Here is a 26772-nt window from a genome sequence, read left to right on the forward strand (position 1 = left end):
AAAAAAGTGCAAAGCATGCGCATAAAGATTGCCATCCGCATACAGCAAACAGCTATGCAAGCTTTGTATAGCGAAAGTAATAAAAAGAGTTGAGAGGGTTTTATGGAGGATATTAGGCAGTTAATCAGGAAAGAAGTATGCTCAGCCCTGATATTCCAAATCATACAGCCTGCTACAGCATCCACATCAAAGAGCTTAAGGAAGCCTTGTAGCTCAGCTGAGTATTCAGACTCTGAAAGGAGTACCACGCTCTCAGATATGGAAGAACATCCAGCTCCAGAGGAGTCCTAGGACGATTATAAGAAACTTCTGTTTAATCAGGAGGACCTCTCCGAACTTATAAAGTCGGTCAGAGCTACCCTCAAGATGGAAGAACCCAGGCAACCTCGCATTATTCAGGATGAGGTTTTCGGGGGGCTAGGGGAAAGGCGTAGACACACTTATCCAGTCCATAAAAACATCCAGAAGTTGATCAAAAAAAAGAATGGGGTAAACCAGATACGGGATCCTTTATGAATAAGGGAATCAACAGACGCTACCCATTTTAAGAGGGGGTGAGCACATATTGGAGGAAATACCCAAGGTGGATGTCCGTGTGGCTAAAGTGGCCAAGCGAACGACTCTACCATTTGAAGACACCGCACAGCTTTAGGACCCCATGGATAGGAAAGCGAAGGGCCTATTGAAAAATACCTGGGAGGCAGCAGCCAGTGTACTCAAACCTGGTGTAGCAGCCACCTGTGTGGCTGGATCAGTTGGAAATCCACATATCCAATAAGACCCCGAGAGAACAAATTATGGATTCCATCTCGTCTTGAAGATGGCCATAAACTTTTTGTCCGACACATCGGCAGAAACGGTCAACCTGTTAGCTTGCGCCACAGCGCTATCAAACTCCACTAGAAGGGTACTGTGGCTAAAATCTTGGTCAGATGATTTAGCATCCAAAAATAAATTATGGACGCTCCCATTTCGCAGGCACTTTTTATTTGGCCCGGACTTGGACAAAATTCTAGAAAAAGCGGAGGATAGAATAAAGGGGATTCCAGAGGAGAGGCAACAGAGAAGGAAGACCTTTTTTGGCCCCCCACACAGCAGTCAGAGCCCTATAAGGGTAAAGGCAAGACAGGCAGGTGGAGGTACTCCAAAGGGGGGCAAAAAGCAGTGGATTCCTCTAACATTCATCAGGGGGATTTCAACAAACCAAGACCATGATGCCATCCCAGTCGAGATTAAAGGCTTTTGCAGACAGGTGGGCCTCATTTTGCAAAAGCACCTGGATTCCCCAAATTCTACACCAGGGGTACCAAATAGAATTCGTATCTCGCCCCCAGAAAAAAATTCTTAGGAGGCGGCTCAGGCCACCAATTACATCTCCTACAGCAGGGGGTCGAGACCTGCTGAAGTTGAAAGCAGTAACCCCTGTCCCTCAAATAGAAAGATCTACGGGTCCTTACTCCAGACTGTTTTTGATAAAGAAACAATGTGGAAAATCCCAAATGTTCATAAATCTAAAACAGCTGAATGCACACATAAAATATCAAAGATTCAAGATGGAGTCAGTGAACTCGGCAGTAAGACTAATAAAAAAAGGTGCCTTCATGGCGTCCATAGATCTAAAGGATGCATACTTCCACGTACCGATTCATATGGACTCAGATTCCTTAAATTTGCGCTCCACATGGGGGAAAGAACAAGGCATTTTCAATTCTCCTGCCTCCCCTTCGGGATATCTTCAGACCCCCGAATCTTCACCAAGATCATGGCAGAACTAGCGGCATACCCGAGACAGAAATCAGTTCTGACAGTGCCATACTTAGACGATATCCTAGTCATAGCAGAAACCAGGGAGCTCCTAAAAGAACATCTTGCGACGACTATTCACCTCCTCCAGTACTTAGGGTGGATAATAAACTGGGAAAAGTCGGACGTAGTTCCAGCCAGAAGAAACTGTTTCTAGGCATCATGCTAGACTCAAAAAATCAGCGCTCGTTTCTCCCCGACTTGAAAAAACAGGGGGTTCAGCGCCAGGTCAGCGGTTTTCTGAAGAATAAAACATGCTCAATCAGGGAGGCCATGTCACTACTGGGGAAGCTGACTTCCTGCATACCAGGGGTGGCGTGGGCTCAAGCACACACCAGGGTCCTACAGAGTGCAGTTCTGGGGGCCTGGGACAAAAAAGCCAGTTCTCACTAGAAAAAAGGATATACATAGAAAACTCAGAGGATATCTTTGCGCTGGTGGCCTTCGATCCCAAACCTATCAAGAGGGGTCTATTGGCTTTATGATTCAGCCATATGCATCACAACAGACGCAAGTGCCCAAGGCTGTGGTGCCCATATTGGGGACTTATTTCCTCAGGGAACTTGGGCCCCACAATTCAGAAACCGGTCCTCAAATTACAAGGAACTCCGAGCGATTTGGGAATTGGGGCACTCTATAAGCAGTCAACATCTGAAGATTTTTTTTGGACAATATCGCGGTAGTTGCTCACATCCGGCATCAGGGGGGAACAAAGTTCCCATCCTTGCAGGACCTCTCCCAAAAGATATTTTACTGGGCAGAGGAGGGAGTCCTGTTGTTAATGGTAACCCACCTAAAAGGCACCTTAAATCAAAAAGGGGACTACCTCAGCCGGAATCGCATAGACCCGGGGGAGTGGTCCCTTTCCCAGGAAGCCTTCGAATTCTTGACTAACAAATGGAGAATTGCACAGTTGGAACTTTTCGTATCGAGAGGAAATCACAAGGTGAAGTTGTTCTTCTCCCTGAGACCAGGGGATTACCCAGTGGCAGTGGATGCATTGGCTCAGGACTGGGGCGAAGGGCTGTCTTGCATATTCTCCTCAATTCTACTAATCCCCAAGGTCCTCCAGAAATTCTGCTCCAAGAAATGTGCTCTCACCCTGGTAGCTCAATACTGGCCAAGGAGGAGCTGGTTTGGGCTCTTCAAAAAACCTAAGCCTACAAGACCCAGTCCTCCTGCCTGCTCAGCCGCACCTTCTGACACGGGGTCCCGAGACATCCGGATATAGCAGGCGTTCGGACTTGCAGCATGGATACTGAAAAATCCATGCTGCTTGGAAGAGGCTGCTCCGAGAAGGTAACAAATCTTGTTGGCAAGCAGGAAAATAATTACCAATTTATCTGAAGATATGGAAAAAAATATCACTCATGGAGTCAGAGGAAAGTACTTCGGGTCTCTTCCCCGGACATCCCGGCAATTCTTGATTTCCTACAGGAGGGCCTGGATAAGGGTTACTCCCCGAATACACTTAGGGTCCAGATATCGGCCCTTAGTGCCTTCTTTGACACCAGACTCTGAGGTGAGGTGGATAGATAGGTTTTCGAAGGCGGCAGACAGATTAAAGCCAAGGGTCACAAGTCTAGTCCCAGATAGGGACCTTAATAGAGTCTCTCCCTATTAGAGTCCTGACATTAAAAACAGTTTAGCAATTACTTTGGCCAAGCGAATTAGTAAACTACAGGCCTTATCCATTTGCCGTCCCTTCTTCCGGGATACCGGAACTAAAATTATATTCAAGGTCAGACCCATCTATCATGCGCAAGGTAGTTCCATAGGGCACATGACATAGCGATTCCCTCGTTTAACAAACCTAAAAATAGTCAAGAAAGGGAATTTAGTTGCATGGATGTCAGGAGAGCAGTCCTGCAATACAACAGCACCACAAGCCAGTGGACACAGGATGACAAGTTATTAAATTTTTTTGGCCCAACCGGGGCAAAAAGGCAGCAAAAAGTTCTATAGCCATGTGGATTCGCCTGGCCATTACAGAGGGATATAAGGCAATTAATAAGGAGGCCCCTGCTAGACTCAAAGCACGTTCTACGAGGGCGGTATCTGCTTCATGGGCTGAACATGCTTCAGCATCGGTGGAACAAATATGCAAAGCTGCAGTATGGAAAAGATCCCATACGTTTATTAAACATTATAGGGTGGATGTTCCGACGGACAAGGACCTGGCCTTCAGTCCCAGGGTCCTTTCGGCTGTAGTCCCACCCTGACGTTTTAGTTGATACTTCTCAGCTGGTGTTGTCATGGAGACAACTGGGAAAAAGGCGATTATAGCTAACCGATAATCGGGTTTTCAGGAGTCTCCACGACAGCACCCATACATTCCCCCCCCCCCCAAGATATATAATTTAGTTCATTAGAATATACCAGTATAGGTAATACTTTTAGTTAAAGCTCCTACCTCTGGCAGTTCGTTAGAAGTCACTGAGGAAGGTGGGAGAGGGGGAGCTTTTAAACCTCTCTGTGTATTCCTGTCCTATCAGGAGGCGGCGATCTCAGCTGGTGCTGTCATAGAGACTCCTGAAAACCCAATTGTCGGGTAGGTATAATCACCTTTTTTAATGGCTTCCTTTTCACTAGCGGTATTCTCGCCTGTTAATAGTATGTGTGAGAAAAGATAGGATTTGCCCCATCTTTCTTGCATGCATTTAATAATACGTGCGAGAAAGATAAGGCAGGAACTATCTTCCCGCTGTTGTATTTTTCAAACTGGCGTGCTATAGCGTGGTATTTGAATGGTCCGGGGAAAAAAACAAAACCCAGGTTGATGCACAACTACGCTCCGTAGCAGTGAGTATAGTTGCGCAAACGCCCATCTGAAAAAGCCCTCAGGTGTAGGGAGCCAGCAATGACATCACTGACACCAGGGCCATGCGAGTGCTGCGGCTAATCACTGCCTCACTTCAGCAATCACATGACCTAGTGTCAGGACGTCATTGCTCTGCATCTAGAAGTGGAAATAATCAGCGACTACAACAGGAGTGGCAGGGGAAGTAAGCAACTCTGCTGCAGTCCCAACGTAAAATAAGATATTCTTTTTGGAAAATAAATCTCCCTGGATAACAGCATCTAGAACACTTACGCCACTCCACTTCATTGTCTTGGTTTTTGCGGAGGACAGGAAGTCGGCAACCTTCCACAATCTCTGCCTAAAATAAGTAAATAAAGTGAATCTCACTGGAAATTGTCACATTAAAGGTGATGGGCATTATCAGACTTTTGTTTTAATGCATTAAAGATGAAAAAAAAATCTCAAAACGGGATGGCTGGGATTTTACTATTGATCACCTGTCCTCAAAATAATCCAGCAATAGGTGACGGAGGTGGTCTACCATGTGGGATCCCAGACAATGAGCAGATTGCTGTGACTTTGGGCAGTGCTGGAAGCAGATAGCGCTGTTCATATTACAGCGACCCAGGTCAGTACTGCAGGCAAAGCGACCATTGCATTCAATGAGAACTGTACTTGTAGTAGCAAACTGAACAGCTGCATTGTTACAGCACTACTAGTGCAGCGGGCCCGGCGAGCGGCAGACGCCTGCGGAGCAAGAACTGATGACTTATCCTCAGGCTGGGTCGTCAATAGTAAATGTCCCAGACAACCCCTTTCAATTAAAAAGCTCCTACTGTTTTGTGTCTACAGCTCCAATACAGGCCTACGTGTCTCCATGGTAACAGACCCCAGACTGATCCTGCAGTCACTTTCCCTTCCATCTGCCTCCTTACTTGATCATTAATAACATTCAGGAGTATGACTGCAGGGTCAGACTTCAGTTGTCCCATTACCATGGAGACAGTTATGTATAAGAGCTGTGTGCACAAATAGTTCACTTGTTTCATAAATGACACCTATAGTATGTTAGCTAGGTAGATGCCCCTATAGACACGTGACCCTGTTACACACAGAACACCCATCTCCCAAAATGTACAGTTCCCTGAATCCCAGCATTATAATATTTAGGGACCATGAGAATGCAGTGCAGCCCTCACCTCCGCCATGACGGCTCTGGCAGCTCTTCCTTCTGTACTGAGCGCTGGCTCCACCTCTTCCGTCCTCTCCAGGACTGCTTACAACGAGCCTGATAGTAACGAAACACTCGTTCATTTTCAGAGGAAACCAAATAGATTAAAATGTACTCAATGGCCGAGGAAACATTATTGCTCGTTATAACTGCTTTAACAGTTTTGTTTTACGCAGTAAACAGTGTCATATAAAAGGTCAGGCATTGCGGAGGTCAGCTCAAGCAAGCAAAGGGGGCTTACAATTGCAGGGTTTAGGAAGAAGTGAGGAGTTTAGCACTGCGCACGTGTGGGGTAACATCTTTATAGAACGCCATTTAGGTCTGCCAACGTTCAAATTGGTGATCCCTCCGGGTGGCGGCACTGTTCCCTCTTATGTCCAGGCTCAGTAGCTCCACCTAGTGGTTGCTTCGCATTAAAAGTTTTGACCGGTTACAAATGAAGGTATTAAATTAGAGCCAAATCAAATAAAACAAAAAGTACGGTACGTGTGGGTTATCTGTCACCACTGTCTGCAGTTGACCAATTCAATGCTACCTTGCAGGCTACTGCGGCGTTTATACCACCTGAATATTATAAATATTTATGATTTGGAAAAATAAAAACAGTTTAAGAAAGTGTTTAAACTGAGCTCATATGGGTGGACCGGATTCCACGTGTGAGCCCGGCAGGTGAAATAGCGTACCTGCTATTTCTGTATCACAGATGACCGTTACGGCTCACTGGTGCTCATGCATGGTACAGGGTTTTTTTCTGTTTACTTCTATTTCCCGCACTGTCACTTAGCAATGACACAGGTACCAACAGCCCATACACAATGTTAATTGCATATGGGCTGCGGTCTGGGCGGCCTCCATTGACTTCAATGGAGGGCATGCTGCGATTTTCTTCCGCTCACATAATACGCAATTTATAGACAAATGCGAACAAAGTGAAAATGCATGCCTCAGTATAATCTCGTTCCGCGTCCGCAGTCTTCAGTGTACACCATATTCTTGAGTGAGGAAGCCTGGGGGGGGGGGGGGGGGGAGGAGAAGAACAAGGTTATACTGTGCAACATGTCCAACGCTTTCAGAATGCATTCAGGAGATCTTATAGTAATTGAAGGTGTCCACATGGGTATCCTATTACTAATTAGAGCCACGGAGAAGTCACATATTCGGAATACAGTGGGGGTCCTATTACTAATTGGGAACCACAGTTAGGATTAGGCCACAGAGGGGTCACTATTACTAATTGGGGTCATAGAGGGTCACTTATTGGGGCGCCTGTGGGGTGCTATTCCTAATTGAGGCCACATACAAAATCCTAGCACTAATTGGAGCTACAGAGGGAGTTTTATTACTAAGCGAGGCCACAGAAAGTTCCTATTACTGGGACCACAGCAAGGGCACTATTACTAACTGGGAACCACAGCAGGGTACTATCATTTAGTGGGACCCTAGTGGGGACACTGTGGGACCACAACAGCCACATTACTACTGTGCAGTGTGTGTGGGGGAGGAGGTGTTCTATAAAATCTGTAGACTCACAGTGGGGCTGGCACACTTACCAGCTTACATTTTCTTCCTAGCAGGTAGTACCTCAACGTTTCAAGAGCACATTTAACCTGTTACGGACATGGCCTATTTGAGGGATTTCCATCCCCATTTTTCAAAAGCCACAACTTATTTTTCGGTTGACATGGCCATGTGAGGGCTTATTTTTTTGCGTGGCAAACTCCAGTTCTTACTGGTGCCATTTTGGGGTAAATAAACGATAACCAAACTTTTTTTAAAGTTTTTCCACAATAAAAACCCTTTTTTCTATATTACCGCATTCAAAGTCCCTTAATTTTTTTTTATTTTTCCATGGACGGAGCTCTGAGGGCTTGTTTTTTTGCGTGATGAGCTGTAGTTTTTATTGGTACCATTTTGGGGTACATATGGTTTTTTTGACCACTTTTATTGCATTTTGGAGGCTTTTTTACGCTTTTTGTTGTGCAGAATAGTATGTTCAATGTATTGTACGAGTCACTACGGATACGATGATACCAAATATGTGGGATTAAAATTTTTTATACTAATAGGGGAAATGGCGCAAAAAAAAAAAAAAAAAAAAAAAAAGCTTTGTAATTTATTTTTTACACTTTATCTTTTTATATCCCTGTAGAGGACTTGTATCGTAGTAGCTATGATCACTACGATAAAGCATTGCAGGCCTTCTGTACTGCAATACTTTATCAGTTGTAATAGCGATCATAGACGATGACAAGCCGGGAAGCCTGTAGCTAGCGTCCTGCTACATGCCGCAATCTATATAGAGCTCAGCACGTAGGGGGTTAAAAGCAGAGATCAATGTACTCATTGATCTGGGGTGTTGCAGCAGGAGGCTGGCTATCGATAACAGCTGGCTCCTGCTGTGGGATGGTGCAGGCTCAGCTTCTGATCCCACGGCATCCACATGATGTTCTGTGGCTCTCCACAATTGTGTAGGTTTTTTTGTTTTTTTTTTACACTTTCTACACAAATATAATCCAGAGTGCTTTACTCTACCACTGGCCTGAATATCGCTCGCAGCCCGTTTGCATCCCTTTGCACTGTGAACTCATTTTGGAAATCTGGGGTCAATACCGGTTTGGAGGACAAAGCTAGATTCAGTGTCTGAAAGGCAGTTTCAATCACCGGACTCCATTTACTAACCCAGATTTTTTTCCTTTTGTAAGATCAGTCAAAGAGAGAGACCACAGTATCTGAAAAATTGGGGATAAACAGTCGATAATAACCGATAACTCCCAAGAAGGTTCTTGCTTGTTTTTTGGTAGCAGGGCAGGGCCGTTTCCAGATTGCTTGAATTTTCTAATTTTGAGGCTTCACCTGGCCTCTCCCAATGAGATAACTCAAGTATTCGGCCTCCTCCAACCCAATGTCAGATTTCTTTGGGATTGCTGTCAGACTGGTGGCCCACAAGTCATCAACAACTGCCTGTATGCGAGTCAGGTGTGTCATCCAGTCAAAACTAAAGGAGGACCATATCGTTCAAATAGGCAGAAGCACAGTGTCAGTGGGGTCTAAAGATTCAGTCCACTAGTCTCTAGAGCTGTAGTCCAAAAGGCATATTTTTGTACTAAAAGACAGTCTGGTGTGGAAACGGCTGTTTTCTCTCTTGCTGCATGGGTCATAGAGATCTGCCAGTACCCTATGGTCAAATCTAGTGCCCTAATATAACGAGTCATTCCAAGTCTGTCAATAAGGAGGTCTACTCGGGTCATGGGATATGCATCAAACTTAGATACTGCATTCAAATTCCTAAAGTCAATACAAAACCTGATGGTAACACTATGCTTTGGGACCAACACTATCACTGCGATTCCTCATTCACTCCTAATTCTAACATGTTTTTTACTTCTTCATAGATAGTTTCACACCGGAATCCTAGAACGTTTTACACTGACCTTTACACTTAGTTCGGTGACAATGTCATGTTTGATCATCATAGTCTGATTAGGCTTCTCCGAAAAGAAATTCGAGGACTAACTGTCTTGCCTCCTTTTGAATATCTGACAAAGCCTCTGCAATCTTAGCCTCCGGTACTGGCTGACCACTTGTAGGTGGAGCCAGTAACAAAGAGGGACGATTTTTCCAAGGTTTGATGAGATTTACATGGTAAACCTGTTCCAGTTTTCCCTTTCCTGATTTATATACCTTATAAGTTACATCAGACAATTTTTTCCTAATTTCAAATGGCTCTTGGCATTCGACTTTCCTTTTTGTTTTTGGAATGAAGACCAAACTCATTCTCCTGGCTCAAAAGTACATACTTTGGCCCCTCAATGATAGCTCATTTTTTAGGCTTGTTGAGCCTGTTCCATATGTTGTTTGACAGTGGGCACAACAGATGCAATTCAATTGTGCATCCGGAAGATATGTTCCGCAACAGTTTTACAAGGGGTGGTTTGTCCCTTCCAGACCTCTTTAGCGATGTTTAAGAGATCCCTGGCCTGTCTTCCTAACAGTAATTCAAGTTAGTGTATGCACGTTTATTAGGTTAACAGCTATGATAGTAGGTAATCCCAATATTTCCCATCCCTGTCTACATCTTTTTATCATTTGCTTTAAAGTTTAATTAAATCTATCCACTAGCCCATCCACCTGAGAATGGTACACGGATGTGCGCAATTGTTCTACTTTAAATAAATGTCAGAGTTTCTTCATCACTCTAGACATGAATGGGGTCCCTTGGTCAGCACGTATTTTTTTTTTAGGAAATACCCACCGGGCTCAACACCCAAACTAATTCCTTTGCAATCACTTTTCAAGAAATATAAGGCAAATGAATAACCCCAGGGTAGTGGGTAGCGTAATCTAGTATCACCAAAATACGTTGGTGCCCCCAGGCAGACTTTACCAGTGGGCCCACCAGATCCATCCCAACGTGCTCAGATGGAACCTCAATTATAGGTATAGGGACCAGGGGACTATGATAGCAAGGCCTGGGACTTGAAATTTGACACTGTGGGCATAACTTGCAGTACTTCTTAACATCCCCACATGCTTGGCGAAAAGAACTCCTGTAATATCTTTCTGGAGGATTTCCCAAAAGGCCACTCAAAATAGGACCATGAGCCAAATCCAGAACAGTTCTCCAATAGGACCTTGGGACAATTGTTGTACTGCATCATCCATTTTTATCCACCTGATAATTGATCATTTTCAGCATTATTTACGGGTAAGACAAACTAACATTGTATAATTATGGCGTACAGTTTAGACTCCACACGGACGATAAAATCGTGCAAGATTTGTACTTTTTGGGAAGCACAAATATGAACCCCAGTCTTTTAAATAGGGTCATACAGATGAGCAATGTTTTCCCGCATGGCACTGCAATGCGATGCTATGCAGGAGACAAATCACGGCATGTTCTAACTGGCTGTGTGATCTTGCATCGCAGTTCCAGTGTTTTCACTTGGCAATGGGAGAAAATCTGCTATCCTCGAAGTGATGCAAAGATGTTTTCCCATAAAAACGCCTTGCATCTCTGGGAATTTCATTGGGAGCGCGATATGGGGGTGGGATTCACGGCCCCACATCACGCTAGCCCATGTGAAGTTAGCCTAAATCTTATATTTTCCATTGTTTGGGAAATGGTCAAGTCAATCAGTTGTTTTTACTGGAAATTATCCTTTCTGGCCTCCAAGTCCAGTCTTTAGAGGCTCCCCCCCCCCCCTTTACACAAGACGATTATCGTTCTGTTTGTTCAAAACCCCGCGCTCCCAACAGGGTTTTGAATGATAGCACTGGGAAACAAATTTTTTTCAATTTTCTGTTAAATGAGGTTTTAGAACTATTTCTCTCTATATATATCTGCATTGCCGATTCCAAATCTGAAATCCATTTTTTGTGCATGCTCTCGTTTTCATGAAATTTTAGTTTCTTTTTGTTAATGGCACTCATTGGTTTTTAAATTGGAGATAAAAGGCAACGATGCTTAGATTGAACATAATTACAAATTAATGTTTTACAAACATCACTTTTACATAATTGTAGTTTTTAAATGTAAAAAAAATTATCTGATAAAAACACCGTTATTTGGTTGTTTTTTTTTAGATTGAATCATGGCTTCTTTGAGTAGGAATAAATGTAAGAATAGTCCTGACTGTTATATATGTGGCTGCTACACATTTCAACGCCAAAGGCGCAATATTTCATCATTTGTGACACGTACATATATTGCCTATTTTTGGGTTCCTCTTGGCGATCAAGACAAGAATTGGGCTACTCATATTGTGTGTCATAATTGTGAGGAAATGCTTCGTGACTGGACAAAAGGAAAACGCAAAGGCATGCCTTTTGGTATTCCCATGGTGTGGCGTGAACCCAAGGACCACAGCAGTGACTTATTTCTGCCTAACCAATACAAAGGACATCGGCAAGAAAAAAAATGTTCTCTCAATTAGGCTGTCTTTCAACAGAGAAACGGATTAACGCAACAACCTTTTTGATGTTAAACGACCGTTCATATAGGATCATAGTATGGAAGGCTGAAAAAAAGACAAAGGTCCATCCACATAACTGTCTTTCGGAAGCATTAGCATAAGCCGCCATAAAGACCACTTGTGCGAACATTGTTGTGCTTTTCTCCATATTGATAAAGTCACATTGCATAGGTTCTAAAGTGATAGGTCAGTTGCCTGCCATATGGCCGAAGTCCCAAAAATGTTAATATCCAGAGATTGGACTTCCAGGAAGATATTTGCCTATTCTCAATGCATTCTAAAAAGAGTCGCTGTGAATTAGAGGAATGCTAGGTTTAGCCGCGTCTAGCTGCTCAGAGGACATCACCATTTATACTTAGTTACATCTTATAGGTTCCATATAATCACAAGAAATTGGGACTTTTAGAAGTGGACATCAATATGGAAGGGGAGAGGAGCCATATGGTGGGCTGCAATGTATGATATATGTTTAATTTGCCAGAGCAAAATTCACCTGCAAGAAAGGCAAGCTTGTGCCGCTGTTGGAGGAAAAGGTGCAAAGTCTTCAGGAGAGAACAGCTACATTGAAACTCAATAAAGGAAGATGAAAATTTCCTTGACAATGGAGAAGTGACTTCAGAATATTGAAGGAAAATAAATTTTTAGTGTACCTGGAGAAGCAGAGGAATGGAAGCATGTGAGCCAAAGAAGTGTGTCAGTCAGCACCCATACTGCTCTGGAACCGATACCACACTCTCATGCAGGAGAACAGAGGTACATCAAGAAATGACTTTGCCCCCAAAGAACAGTCTAGTAAGCATTCAGAATCCTAATGGATGGAGAAAAGGAAGTGTTTTTGTGTATCAGTAAATGGTAGAGTTGGAAGGGACCTCCAAGGTCATCTGGTCCAATCCCCTGCCCAATGCAGAATTCACTATATCATCTCAGACAGATATTTATCCAGCCTCTGTTTGAGCACTTCCATTGAAGGTCAACTCACCAACTCCCATGGCAACCTGTTCCAGTCAATGATCGCCCTGTCAGAAAGTTTTTTTCTAATATCTAATTTGTGTGTCATCTCTTTCAGTTTCATCCCATAGCTTTTAGTCTTTGCTTGTGCAAATGAGAATAGGGCTGATCCCTCTGCACTGTGACAACCCTTCAGATATTTGTAGGCAGCTATTAAGTCTCCTCTCAGCCTTCTTTTTTGCAATCCAAACGTTCCCAGATCCTTTAACTGTTCCTCATAGGACATGATTTGCAGACCGCTCACCATCTTGGTAACTCTTCTCTAAACTTGCTCCAGTTTGCCTATGTCTTTTTTAAATTGGGGTGCCCAGAACTGGACACAGTATTCCAGATGAGGTCTGACTAAGGAAGAGTAGATGGGAATAATTACCTCACATGATCTAGACTCTATGCTTCTCTAATACATCCCAGAATTGTGTTTGCCTTTTTTGGCTGCTGCATCACATTGCTGACTCATGTTCAGTCTATGATCTATTAGTATACCGAAGTCTTTTTCACACGTGCTGCTGCTTAGCCCATTTCCTCCCGTTCTCTATGTGCTTTTTGTCATTTTTCTTGCCCAGATGTAGGACTTTGCATTTCTCCTTGTTAAATACCATTCTGTTAGTTGCCACCCACTGTGCAAGCTTTACTAGATCTTTTTGAATATTCTCTCTTCTCTAGTGTTAGCTATCCCTCCTAGCTTTGTTTCGTCAGTAAATTTGATCAGTTTCCCATCAATTCCCTGCATCAGATCATTTATAAAAATGTTGAACAACACTGGGCCTAGGACAGAGCCTTGTGGAACCCCATTTGATACATTCTTCCACTTGGATGTGCAGCCATTTATGACCACTCTGAGTAGGATCACTCAGCCAGTTGTGAATCCAGCTAACAGTTGCCTTGTCAATCCCATATTTGGGCATTTTTTTCAATAAATATGGTATTAGATACTTTGTCAAATGCTTAACTAAAGTCAAGATATACTATATCCACTGCGTATTCCTGATCAACCCAGTCAGTGATTCTGTCATAGAAGGAAATTAGATTCGTCTGGCATGTTTGTTACAAACCCATGCTGGCTCTGGTTAATTACTCCATTCTCATCCAAGTACTTACATACATGCTGTTTAATAACTTGTTCAAAGACCTTTCGCAGTATAGAAGTCAGGCTCACAGGCCTGTAGTATCCTGGATCCACCTTCTTCCCTTTTCTTAAGATAGGGACAACATTTGCCCTTTTCTAATCTTCAGAGACTACCTGTTCTCCAAGAATTTTTAAAGATTATAGCGAGTGGTTCAGCAATTACCTCTGCTGCTTCCTTTAGTATCCTAAGATGTAATTCATCTGGACATTGAGACTTGAATTCAGTTATTTAAGTGTTCCATCACCATCTCTCCGTTTATAGATAGCCTGCACTCTTTTATTCCCCCAATAGCTTAGGGAAGAAGAAAGAGAGTGGTGGTTGTGGGGGATTTCCTATTGAAAGGAACAGCTGTTAGCAGACCTGACACAAACTCCTGGAAATTGAGTACGCTTCCCTCACTTTCCCTTTGGTTGCATATGGTGAATGAGATTATGACCATGTAGGAACTCACCGTGTCACTACAGGACACACAGGGCTCTTTCATTTCTTCCTGGACACCCTAGATTATGTTTCAGGAGACTGCAACACACCGGCGCATTTTTCAAAGGTTGGGGGGTGTAGAGGTGCCCGCTTGTCGGCTGGCCCCGGAGGCTCCTAGTGTGTCTGCTGCCATTCCTGTGGCCTCCCTGAATCGCGCAGAAACTCACATCGCCTGGGAGAAGGGGGAGGGTTGGGGGGCCAGCGGCAGCCAGGAGCATCATAGTCCGGGGGGGTGCGGCTTCTGGGTCCCTAGCGAGAAAGCCCCTTGGACCTCCTGCATCGGGGACTGCTCTATGCGCTTCTGTGCTACTTGTGGCCTTCCAGGACCTACAGGGCAGGCTGCTGTCCATCCAATCAGGTACAGGGGGAGTCACTCGGGGGAGTCCCCCCCGAGTCCCCCCACCCCCCACCCACACACACACAGGCGTCACTCTTGACTTCCTCGTGGCGTCAAAATCCAATAATACCATGCATCCATATCACCACGGTTATTCAGTCGTACCGTCGCCTATAGCAACAGCCAACAACAAGTGTACGGCACGCATCACTGCCGCAGTCTCCCCGTTTACTACCACTTTACACCCCAACAGAGAACCCCAAAACCCTCACTAATCTTATCACAGACACAACGCGGTGCCGGGAGGCGGTGGCCGCGCCAATGTGCTTCCATCACACATCGGAGAAAGTTTGCTGTATTAAGAGAACGCTGCCAAATGGAATAAGAGTCTTACTTATAGATTTATCAGTGGCTTGTTAATGGTCGTTGCTACGGCAACACTAATGAATATGTAAAAAAATAACCTAAGTAGTGAAAGGTTTGTGGCTTCAAACAGAAGGATGAGACTAAATGGAGGCTCAGCAGTCCCATGTAAACGATACACTATAGGGGGTGGCCCATGTAAACAATCCATTGTAAGGCTATTACACACCAGCCTGGGTTTACAGCCGCCGGGTTAGGCCGCAGCCTCGGACAAAACGACGAAGGCCGCCGGTATACCGGAGGGAGGGGAGGAGACACGGGGCGGGCGGCTGCTACCACACGGTGCCTCCTTACAGACTAAAATGGCGGCCGCTCCCTGCCCGACACTCACCTCTGCTCTGCCCCAGCTGTGCTGCCGTGAGGTGAACGCCCGCTCTCTCCTCCTCCTCTACCACTTCGTCATCGCCGAGCAGTCATTACCGTAACCAAAGCGCGCCGCCGCCCTCAGGGAAGCATATTAGCATCTTCTGCTTAGCTTAAGCAGCGCTGCTGATTAGAGCCACCTGATTGGCTCTTCGGCACCACGTGACTACACAGCGTGCACGCGGATTGCCTTCAGCAGCTGTGCACTACACACTACACTTAAGCAGCACGGGGTTAGGTTTAGTTGTAGGGTTAGTTTTAGGGTTAGTGTTTAGGGTTAGTGTTTAGGGTTGGGGTTAGGTAACCCTAAACGTAACCCTAAACCTAACCCCGTGCTGCTTAAGTGTAGTGTGTAGTGCACGTCTGCTTAACGGTAGTGTGTAGTACACGGCTGCTGAAGGCAATCCGCGTGCACGCTGTGTAGTCACGTGGTGCCGAAGAGCCAATCAGGTGGCTCTAATCAGCAGCGCTGCTTAAGCTAAGCTGAAGATGCTAATATGCCTCAGGGAAAGACACTGCGGACGTGAGCGGGCGGCATATTACCAAAGGAGGCCTGAGTTCTCCTATGGGGCCGATTCAGCCAATCAGCTGGCTGGAATCGGCACCACGTGACACAGCGGCGTGCCCGCGCATTGCCGTGCACAGGATTGTGCTGCCTGAGTTCTCCTGTGCGGCCGATTCAGCCAACAGCGGCGTGCCCGCGCATTGCCGTGCACAGGATTGTGCTTTGCCCGCGCTTTCACATGCTCAGTGCCTTGCCATGCACTCGTGTGGACACAGGATTGTGCTTTGCCCGCGGTTTACATGCCACTCGTGTGTGGCACAGAGAGTTATTGATTTGGCAGGTATTTTTTGTGCTTTTTGGCAGGTTTTTTTTGTGCTTTTTGGCAGGTTTTTTTTGTGCTTTTGCCAAAGGTGATTATTTCTTTTGCGCACGTGGATTTGCCAGTGGAAGTTTTACATCTTTTGCGCAAGTGGATTTGCCAGCGGACGTTTTACACAGGACTACTAAAAGCCAAGGTAAGCTGCTGCATCTGCTCATTTAATTGCGCTCTTACTTCCCCTGCGCGCATTGGCGGAGAGGCGGCCAATTCTGCATGCCGCTGCATTGTCCACGAGCGCGATCCCCAGCATGCCGCTGCATTGTCCACGAGCGCGATCCCCAGCATGCCGCTGCATTGTCCACGAGCGCGATCCCCAGCATGCCGCTGCATTATCGCCATGCCGCTGCATTGTCCACGAGCGCGATCCCCAGCATGCCGCTGCATTGTCGCCGCGATCCCCAGCATGCCGCTGCATTGTCGCCGCGATCCCCAGCATGCCGCTGCATTGTCGCCGCGATCCCCAGCATGCCGCTGCATTGTCGCCGCGATCCCCAGCATGCCGCTGCATGCATGGTCGCCGCTGCATTGTCCACGAGCGCGATCCCCAGCATGCCGCTGCATTGTCGCCGCGATCCCCAGCATGCCGCTGCATTTTCGCCATGCCGCTGCATTGTCCACGAGCGCGATCCCCAGCATGCCGCTGCATTGTCCACGAGCGCGATCCCCAGCATGCCGCTGCATGCATGGTCGCCGCTGCATTGTCCACGAGCGCGATCCCCAGCATGCCACTGCATTTTCGCCATGCCGCTGCATTGTCCACGAGCGCGATCCCCAGCATGCCGCTGCATTGTCCACGAGCGCAATCCCCAGCATGCCGCTGCATGCATGGTCGCCGCTGCATTGTCCACGAGCGCGATCCCCAGCATGCCGCTGCATTGTCGCCATGCCGCTGCATTGTCCACGAGCGCGATCCCCAGCATGCCGCTGCATTGTCGCCGCGATCCCCAGCATGCCGCTGCATTGTCGCCGCGATCCCCAGCATGCCGCTGCATTGTCGCCGCAATCCCCAGCATGCCGCTGCATTGTCGCCGCGATCCCCAGCATGCCGCTGCATGCATGGTCGCCGCTGCATTGTCCACGAGCGCGATCCCCAGCATGCCGCTGCATTGTCGCCGCGATCCCCAGCATGCCGCTGCATTTTCGCCATGCCGCTGCATTGTCCACGAGCGCGATCCCCAGCATGCCGCTGCATTGTCCACGAGCGCGATCCCCAGCATGCCGCTGCATGCATGGTCGCCGCTGCATTGTCCACGAGCGCGATCCCCAGCATGCCACTGCATTTTCGCCATGCCGCTGCATTGTCCACGAGCGCGATCCCCAGCATGCCGCTGCATTGTCCACGAGCGCGATCCCCAGCATGCCGCTGCATGCATGGTCGCCGCTGCATTGTCCACGAGCGCGATCCCCAGCATGCCGCTGCATTGTCGCCGCGATCCCCAGCATGCCGCTGCATTGTCCACGAGCGCGATCCCCAGCATGCCACTGCATTTTCGCCATGCCGCTGCATTGTCCACGAGCGCGATCCCCAGCATGCCGCTGCATTGTCCACGAGCGCGATCCCCAGCATGCCGCTGCATTGTCGCCGCGATCCCAAGCATGCCGCTGCATGCATGGTCGCCGCTGCATTGTCCACGAGCGCGATCCCCAGCATGCCGCTGCATTGTCGCCGCGATCCCCAGCATGCCGCTGCATTGCTATGTGTGGAGACGCGGTTACCAGAGATTTGTGCGCTGTGCGCTGCTACGTGTGGAGACGCGATTACCTGAGATTTGTGCGCTGTGCGCTGCTACGTGTGGAGACAACACCCAAGATTTGTGCGCTACGTGTGGTGAGTACGTCACCTGAGATTTGCGTGACGCAACCTGTCTTTTTTTGCAGATTTGTGCGCCTTATTGCAAAATAACGTGTGGAGAGGATCCTGACGTTTGGACGCGTTTCGAGAAGAATTTCGCTTCGCTCGGACACCATCTGACATCACTCAGCGAGGTAAGCTGCTGCATCTGCCAAATTTTTCATTGCTTGCATATGCTCATGTGTACATGCATGCGTGCCTGTATGCGTACATGCCTGTATGCGTACATGCATGCATGCCTTATGCGTACATGCGTGCCTGCGTGTATGCGTACGTGCCTGTATGCCTATGTGCGGGCATGCGTGCCGTATGCGTGTGGGCATGCGTGCCTGTATGCGTGCGGGCATGCGTGCCTTATGCGTGCGGGCATGCGTGCATGCCTTGTGCGGGCATGCGTGCATGCCTTATGCGTGCGGGCATGCGTGCCTGTGTGCGTGCGTGCCTTATGCGTGCGGGCATGCGTGCCTTATGCGTGCGGGCATGCGTGCATGCCTTATGCGTGCGGGCATGCGTGCATGCCTTATGCGTGCATGCCTTGTGCGTGCGGGCATGCATGCATTGTGCGTGCGGGCATGCATGCATTATGCGTGCGGGCATGCATGCCTTATGCGTGCGGGCATGCATGCCTTATGCGTGCGGGCATGCCTTATGCGTGCGGGCATGCGTGCCTTATGCGTGCGGGCATGCGTGCCTTATGCGTGCGGGCATGCGTGCCTTGTGCGTGCGGGCATGCGTGCATGCCTTGTGCGTGCATGCGTGCATGCCTTGTGCGTGCGGGCATGCGTGCATGCCTTGTGCGTACGGGCATGCGGGCATGCCTTATGCGTGCGGGCATGCCTTATGCGTGCGGGCATGCGGGCATGCATGCCTTATGCGTGCGGGCATGCATGCCTTATGCGTGCGGGCATGCGTGCGTGCCTTGTGCGTGCGGGCATGCGTGCGTGCCTTGTGCGTGCGGGCATGCGTGCGTGCCTTGTGCGTGCGGGCATGCGTGCGTGCCTTGTGCGTGCGGGCATGCGTGCCTTATGCGTGCGGGCATGCGTGCCTTATGCGTGCGGGCATGCGGGCATGCGTGCGGGCATGCGTGCGTGCCTTGTGCGTGCGGGCATGCGTGCGTGCCTTGTGCGTGCGGGCATGCGTGCGTGCCTTGTGCGTGCGGGCATGCGTGCGTGCCTTGTGCGTGCGGGCATGCGTGCCCTTGTGCGTGCGGGCATGCATGCATGCCTTGTGCGTACGGGCATGCGTGCCTGCATGCATGCCTGTATGAGTGCGTGCATGCCTTGTGCGTACGGGCATGCGTGCGTGCATGCCGCGTGCGTGCATGCATGCCTGTGTGCGTGCGTGCCTTATGCGTGAGTGCATGCCTTATGCGTGCGTGCCTAATGCGTACATGCATGCCTGTATGCGTGCATGCATTATGCGTACATGCGCGCATTATGCGTACACGCATGCCTATGTGTACACGCATGCCTTATGTGTACACGCATGCCTCTGTGTACACGCATTCCTGTATGCGTACACACATGCGTGGCTGTATGCCTATGTGCGTGCATGCGTGCCTTGTGCGGACAGGCACGCGTGCGTGCCTGTATGCGGACAGGCACGCGTGCCTGTATGCGGACATGCACGCGTGCCTGTATGCGGACATGCGTATGCATGCATTTATGTATAGATGCACGCATGCGTGTACATGCATGCAGATGCACACATGCATGTATGCATGCATAGATGCATGCATAATTCTTCTGACCTGGTTGGGGGAGTAGTGGTCATTGTAAGTGGGTTGAGCGGATCTAGGAATCAGTAATACTGGTGGGATGTGACTGTTAACCTGCTGATTTCTCGTCATTTCCTGCAGATCTGACGTCCTTGAGAACGGGAAGGCTGGCAGACAGTGAAGAGACCCTCGTCGTTCAGCAATCTTTAAACCCTTCTTTTAATGAACTGTTTTTTCCCAGTGACTCCCTTGTTTTTAATACGCTTTTTAAAAAAAATAATTATGATGGAGGATCCTGAAAAACTGCGCAATATTTTACTGCAATGCATTAAACAGAAAAGACCCATAAACACAGCCGCCTTTTGTCTATGTCACAAAGGCTGCTAGGTGTCATAATTAAGGATGAGCGAGTATACTTGCTAAGGTACTACTCGTTCGAGTAATGTGCCTTAAACGAGTGTCTCCCTGCTCGTCCTTAAAGATTCGGGGGCCGCCGTGAGGGAGAGCGGGGAGGAACGGAGGGGAGATCTCTCTCTATCTCCCCTGCGACTCACCTGTCAGCCGCAGCGGTCCCCGAATCTTTATGGACGAGCAGGGAGATACTCGTCTAAGGCACATTACTTGAACAAGTAGTGCCTTAGCGAGTATACTCGCTCATCCTTAATTATGACACCTAGCAGCCTTTGCAAACTTGGATTGGTGTAGGAAAACTAAGTGTTCCTCAAAATTCTGAAAAGTAATGTTAAATTTGTACGTCTCCTAGATGGAAAAAATAAATGTACAAAAGTTTTAAACCGTGCTTCCAGAATAAAGTGAACAGATGGAAATCTATATGTTCGCAGAGATTTGTACAGAATGTTTGCACTTATTTTATATATGACATTTGACAATGTGAAAAAATGAAAATTCAAAATTGTGCAAAGTAGCAATTTTAATAAATATACACAACTTTTAACAGTCCTTTTTTACTACCTAACAGAAGTACAACAAGGGGAAGAAAAAAATGTCACAGTCACTTGGATATGCAAAACCTTTACGGACTTATGATATGTCAAGTGACACATGTAAAGTTCCAAATGTTCGGTCTGTCACTAAGGCGCAAACAGGCTTGTTCTCTAAGGGGATAAATAGCTTAGTGTATAAACTGTGAACCGACTAACGAGGGACAGTGAGCAGCATCACATGCAACCGGACAATCTTCATCGTACTGCTCCATCAGATCCTGATGATGGATTTCCATAGCAGGTGATGGGCCATTTCCAGCTTTTAAGCGTCCTCCGGAGCCAACATCTGGGAACTTCTGGCTCTCTGGTGATTCAACTCCTGTGGTTGCGAGCAGCGGAAACGGTTACCACAGTGCAGTATTCTGACCAAAACGTATCAGCTGACCTAGAAGGAGGAAGAAAAAAAAAAATTAACCCTGCCTGCAATTGGCTTAATTCCGTGGGTTTTCCTAGTTATTGCACTGTCCCTGCTTTTCTTCACTCCTACTTTAATAGATAAAGACATCGTATTTGGCCAATTGGTATGTTTCTCCGAAGGTTTGTTCAGTTAGTGCAGATTAGGTGCAGTATTGTGATGGAACCTGTACGTGTGCTAAAAAAAGGAATTAAATGCTCAAATCTAATGTTATGTCTTTTTCGGCCAATAAGACGAATTTAACACAGCAAGTGTGTGTGTGTGAGAGAGAGAGAGAGAGAGGGGGTGGCTGAGTAAGTGGGTGAGCATGCGTGTACGCATACATACATGCACGCATACAGGCATGCATGCACACAGGAACGCGTGCGTGTACGCATACAGGCACGCGTGCGTGTACGCATAAGGCATGCACGCATACAGGCACGCGTGCGTGTACGCATAAGGCATGCACGCATAAGGCATGCATGCACGCACATAGGCATACAGGCATGCATGTACGCATACAGGCATGCATGTGTGTACGCATACAGGCATGCGTGTACACACAGGCATGCGTGTACACACAGGCATGCGTGTATGCATAATGCGCGCATGTACGCATAAGGCATGCACGCACGCATACAGGCATGCGTGTACGCATAAGGCACGCACGCATAAGGCATGCACTCACGCATAAGGCATGCACTCACGCATAAGGCATGCACGCATGCCCGTACGCATAAGGCATGCACGCATGCCCGTACGCATAAGGCATGCACGCATGCCCGCACGCATGCCCGTACGCATAAGGCATGCACGCATGCCCGTACGCATAAGGCATGCACGCATGCCCGTACGCATAAGGCATGCACGCACGCATAAGGCATGCACGCATGCCCGCACACATAAGGCACGCATGCCCGCACAAGGCATGCACGCATGCCCGCACGCATAAGGCACGCATGCCCGCACGCATAAGGCATGCACGCACGCGGCATGCCCGCACGCATAAGGCATGCATGCCCGCACGCATAAGGCATGCACGCATAAGGCATGCATGCACGCACATAGGCATACAGGCATGCATGTACGCATACAGGCATGCATGTGTGTACGCATACAGGCATGCGTGTACACACAGGCATGCGTGTACACACAGGCATGCGTGTACGCATAATGCGCGCATGTACGCATAAGGCATGCACGCACGCATACAGGCATGCGTGTACGCATAAGGCACGCACGCATAAGGCATGCACTCACGCATAAGGCATGCACTCACGCATAAGGCATGCACGCATGCCCGTACGCATAAGGCATGCACGCATGCCCGTACGCATAAGGCATGCACGCACGCATAAGGCATGCACGCATGCCCGCACGCATGCCCGTACGCATAAGGCATGCACGCATGCCCGCACGCATAAGGCATGCACGCATGCCCGTACGCATAAGGCATGCACGCACGCATAAGGCATGCACGCATGCCCGCACGCATAAGGCACGCATGCCCGCACGCATAAGGCATGCACGCACGCGGCATGCCCGCACGCATAAGGCACGCATGCCCGCACGCATAAGGCATGCACGCATGCCCGCACGCATACCCGCACGCATAAGGCATGCCCGCACGCATAAGGCATGCACGCATAAGGCATGCACGCATGCCCGCACGCATAAGGCATGCACGCATGCCCGCACGCATAAGGCATGCACGCATGCCCGCACGCATACGGCACGCATGCCCGCACGCATACGGCACGCATGCCCGCACGCATACGGCACGCATGCCCGCGCACATAGGCATACAGGCACGCACGTACGCATACACGCAGGCACACATGTACGCATAAGGCATGCATGCATGTACGCATACAGGCATGTACGCATACAGGCACGCATGCATGTACACATGAGCATATGCAAGCAATGAAAAATTTGGCAGATGCAGCAGCTTACCTCGCTGAGTGATGTCAGATGGTGTCCGAGCGAAGCGAAATTCTTCTCGAAACGCGTCCAAACGTCAGGATCCTCTCCACACGTTATTTTGCAATAAGGCGCACAAATCTGCAAAAAAAGACAGGTTGCGTCAGGTGGTGTCACGCAAATCTCAGGTGACGTACTCACCACACGTAGCGCACAAATCTTGGGTGTTGTCTCCACACGTAGCAGCGCACAGCGCACAAATCTCAGGTAATCGCGTCTCCACACGTAGCAGCGCACAGCGCACAAATCTCTGGTAACCGCGTCTCCACACATAGCAATGCAGCGGCATGCTGGGGATCGTGCTCGTGGACAATGCAGCGGCGACCATGCATGCAGCGGCATGCTGGGGATCGCGGCGACAATGCAGCGGCATGCTGGGGATCGCGCTCGTGGACAATGCAGCGGCATGCTGGGGATCGCGGCGACAATGCAGCGGCATGCTGGGGATCGCGCTCGTGGACAATGCAGCGGCATGCTGGGGATCGCGGCGACAATGCAGCGGCATGCTGGGGATCGCGCTCGTGGACAATGCAGCGGCGACCATGCATGCAGCGGCATGCTGGGGATCGCGGCGACAATGCAGCGGCATGCTGGGGATCGCGCTCGTGGACAATGCAGCGGCATGGCGATAATGCAGCGGCATGCTGGGGATTGCGCTCGTGGACAATGCAGCGGCATGCTGGGGATCGCGCTCGTGGACAATGCAGCGGCGACCATGCATGCAGCGGCATGCTGGGGATCGCGGCGACAATGCAGCGGCATGCTGGGGATCGCGCTCGTGGACAATGCAGCGGCGACCATGCATGCAGCGGCATGCTGGGGATCGCGGCGACAATGCAGCGGCATGCTGGGGATCGCGCTCGTGGACAATGCAGCGGCATGGCGATAATGCAGCGGCATGCTGGGGATCGCGGCGACAATGCAGCGGCATGCTGGGGATCGCGCTCGTGGACAATGCAGCGGCATGCAGAATTGGCCGCCTCTCCGCCAATGCGCGCAGGGGAAGTAAGAGCGCAATTAAATGAGCAGATGCAGCAGCTTACCTTGGCTTTTAGTAGTCCTGTGTAAAACGTCCGCTGGCAAATCCACTTGCGCAAAAGATGTAAAACTTCCACTGGCAAATCCACGTGCGCAAAAGAAATAATCACCTTTGGCAAAAGCACAAAAAAAACCTGCCAAAAAGCACAAAAAAAACCTGCCAAAAAGCACAAAAAATACCTGCCAAAAAGCACAAAAAATACCTGCCAAATCAATAACTCTCTGTGCCACACACGAGTGGCATGTAAACCGCGGGCAAAGCACAATCCTGTGTCCACACGAGTGCATGGCAAGGCACTGAGCATGTGAAAGCGCGGGCAAAGCACAATCCTGTGCACGGCAATGCGCGGGCACGCCGCTGTTGGCTGAATCGGCCGCACAGGAGAACTCAGGCAGCACAATCCTGTGCACGGCAATGCGCGGGCACGCCGCTGTGTCACGTGGTGCCGATTCCAGCCAGCTGATTGGCTGAATCGGCCCCATAGGAGAACTCAGGCCTCCTTTGGTAATATGCGAGCGGGCGCGTCCATGGCACTCGTCGGGAGCGCGCACGCAAGCCACGCAGCGAGGACACACCCATCGAGTAGTTTTTATCTGGACGCGCTGCTTTTCCCGCCCTTTTCAGTCAGGTCGTCGCCTGAAGTGTCCCCTGAGGGGAGGCGTGAGGGAAAGGAAGTGGAATGTACCAAATGGAATGGATGGGGGAGGATTTGGTCATTGACCACTGAATAAGGGCTGACGGAGGTGTGTTTATGTGTTATGAAGGAATAGCCATATTTGCTGGGTAATTTAAGCACCCACAGCCGGTATTAGAGTATCTTGACGCCACCGGAAGCTAGGGGTTTGACAGAGCTTCCATGGAGGAATGCCCGTCACACCTCTAGCTTCCGATTGGCTCAAGAATGCCGCTGCTGCTGGCAGTGTAGTGTCTCCATTGCTGTTTCCCCCTGTGTACCCCGCCGCTCCAGGCTGCTTACTGCCTCGGCGCTGTGCTGACCTCCTGCAGAACACGCCGCCCTTGTCAGCCTTCCACACCTGTCTGACTGGGCGCCAGAGCTCCGGCCAGTCACTTCTTCGCAGGGCCTTGCTGCGGTGCAGCTGAAGACGCTCCCCCGTTCCCCGCTGCTGTCAGACTGCAGCCGGAGCTCAGGTCACTCACTCCTGTGCTGGGACTTCTGATGGTGCCGCTGCTGACAATCCCCACTGATGATCACTGACTCCTCCGCTGGGCCTTGTGCTGGTAGGCGCTGCTGACACTCACTGGCGCTGTGTCCCGCTGCTCCTGCTGTGACACTTGCATGCCCTCCGCTGTCAGCGCTGCTGCTGCTCTGCCTTCACTCCGGCATGCTCCATCACTGTCTTCTCGGCAGCCTTCAATGATGGCACAGTAACATAGTAACATAGTAACATAGTATGTAAGGCTGAATGAAGACATTGTCCATCCAGTCCAGCCTGTCTATCCTACTGTGTTGATCCAGGGGAAGGCAAAAAACCCCAAGGCCAGAAGTCAATTAGCCCTTTTGGGGAAAAAATTCCTTCCCGACTCCCTAATGGCAATCAGACTGTTCCCTGGATCAACCCCTAATAGTTCCTACCTGCCTATATACCAGGATTGACACTTAACCTAAAATTTATATCCTGTAATATCCTTCTTCAGAAAGACATCAAGTCCCCTTTTAAACTCCTCTATGGATTTTGCCATCACCACTTCCTCCGGTAGAGAGTTCCACAGTCTAACTGCTCTTACAGTAAAGAACCCCTTTCTGTGTTGGTGATGAAACCTACTTTCCTCTAATCGTAGCGGATGTCCTCTTGTTACCGTCGTGGTCCTGGGTGTAAACAGATCGCGGGAGAGATCCATGTGTTGTCCCCTCATGTACTTATACATGGTTATTTGGTCGCCTCTTAACCTTCTTTTTTCTAGAGTAAATAGTCCCAATTTGGACAGCCTCTCTGGGTATTCCAGTCCCGTCATTCCATGTATTAGTTTAGTCGCTCTTCTTTGAACCCCCTCAAGCACTGTGACATCTTTCCTGAGCACCGGTGTCCAGAATTGTACGCAGTATTCCATGTGAGGTCTGACAAGTGCCTTATATAATGGAAGGATAATGTTCTCGTCCTTCGCCCCTATACCTCTTTTGATGCACCCCAAGACTTTATTTGCCTTTGCAGCGGCTGACTGGCATTGGTTACTCCAGTTTAGTCTATTATGGACAGTGACAGGGCTGGAGCCGCCAAGGGAACAATGCTGAGCAGCGGAGAGGTATTTCAGAGGAGCCAACAGGGGAGATGATGGCCACCCATTGTCCTGGGCACACAATCCTGGTGGGGGCGTTGGCTCAGGGTG

The 26772-nt window shown here is 49.0% G+C and overlaps 1 protein-coding gene and 2 long non-coding RNA genes across 5 annotated transcripts in view; 1 reads left to right on the forward strand and 2 right to left on the reverse strand.

Moving 5' to 3' along the window:
• The window catches only part of KAT5 (lysine acetyltransferase 5), a 29718-nt gene extending 14044 nt beyond the window's left edge, over positions 1-15674 (reverse strand). The window contains exons 1-4 of one of the 3 annotated variants that reach the window (XM_066582285.1): positions 15519-15673; positions 6781-6844; positions 5806-5894; positions 4898-4964 (exon numbers count right to left, since the gene is read on the reverse strand). In XM_066582285.1, coding sequence (XP_066438382.1) covers positions 4898-4964; positions 5806-5814 — 76 coding nt within the window. In that variant the 5' untranslated portion in view covers positions 5815-5894; positions 6781-6844; positions 15519-15673. Of the gene's footprint in view, positions 1-4897; positions 4965-5805; positions 5895-6780; positions 6845-15518 lie in introns of all 3 variants that reach the window. The other 2 variants (XM_066582287.1, XM_066582286.1) reach the window with 2 other exon arrangements.
• A 414-nt stretch (positions 15675-16088) lies between these two features.
• LOC136581662 (uncharacterized) lies at positions 16089-20624 on the forward strand. The gene is made up of 3 exons (XR_010787080.1): positions 16089-16570; positions 18313-18420; positions 20145-20624. It is a non-coding gene; the product is annotated as an uncharacterized lncRNA (long non-coding RNA).
• Positions 20625-20924: 300 nt separating this feature from the next.
• LOC136581664 (uncharacterized) lies at positions 20925-24940 on the reverse strand. The gene is made up of 3 exons (XR_010787081.1): positions 24431-24940; positions 23361-23468; positions 20925-21392 (listed from the first exon to the last, which is right to left on the reverse strand). It is a non-coding gene; the product is annotated as an uncharacterized lncRNA (long non-coding RNA).
• Between the last annotated feature and the right edge of the window lie 1832 nt (positions 24941-26772).

This window comes from Eleutherodactylus coqui, chromosome 11, assembly GCF_035609145.1.
Source record: "Eleutherodactylus coqui strain aEleCoq1 chromosome 11, aEleCoq1.hap1, whole genome shotgun sequence".
In the NCBI taxonomy this organism is placed as follows: Eukaryota; Metazoa; Chordata; class Amphibia; order Anura; family Eleutherodactylidae; genus Eleutherodactylus; species Eleutherodactylus coqui.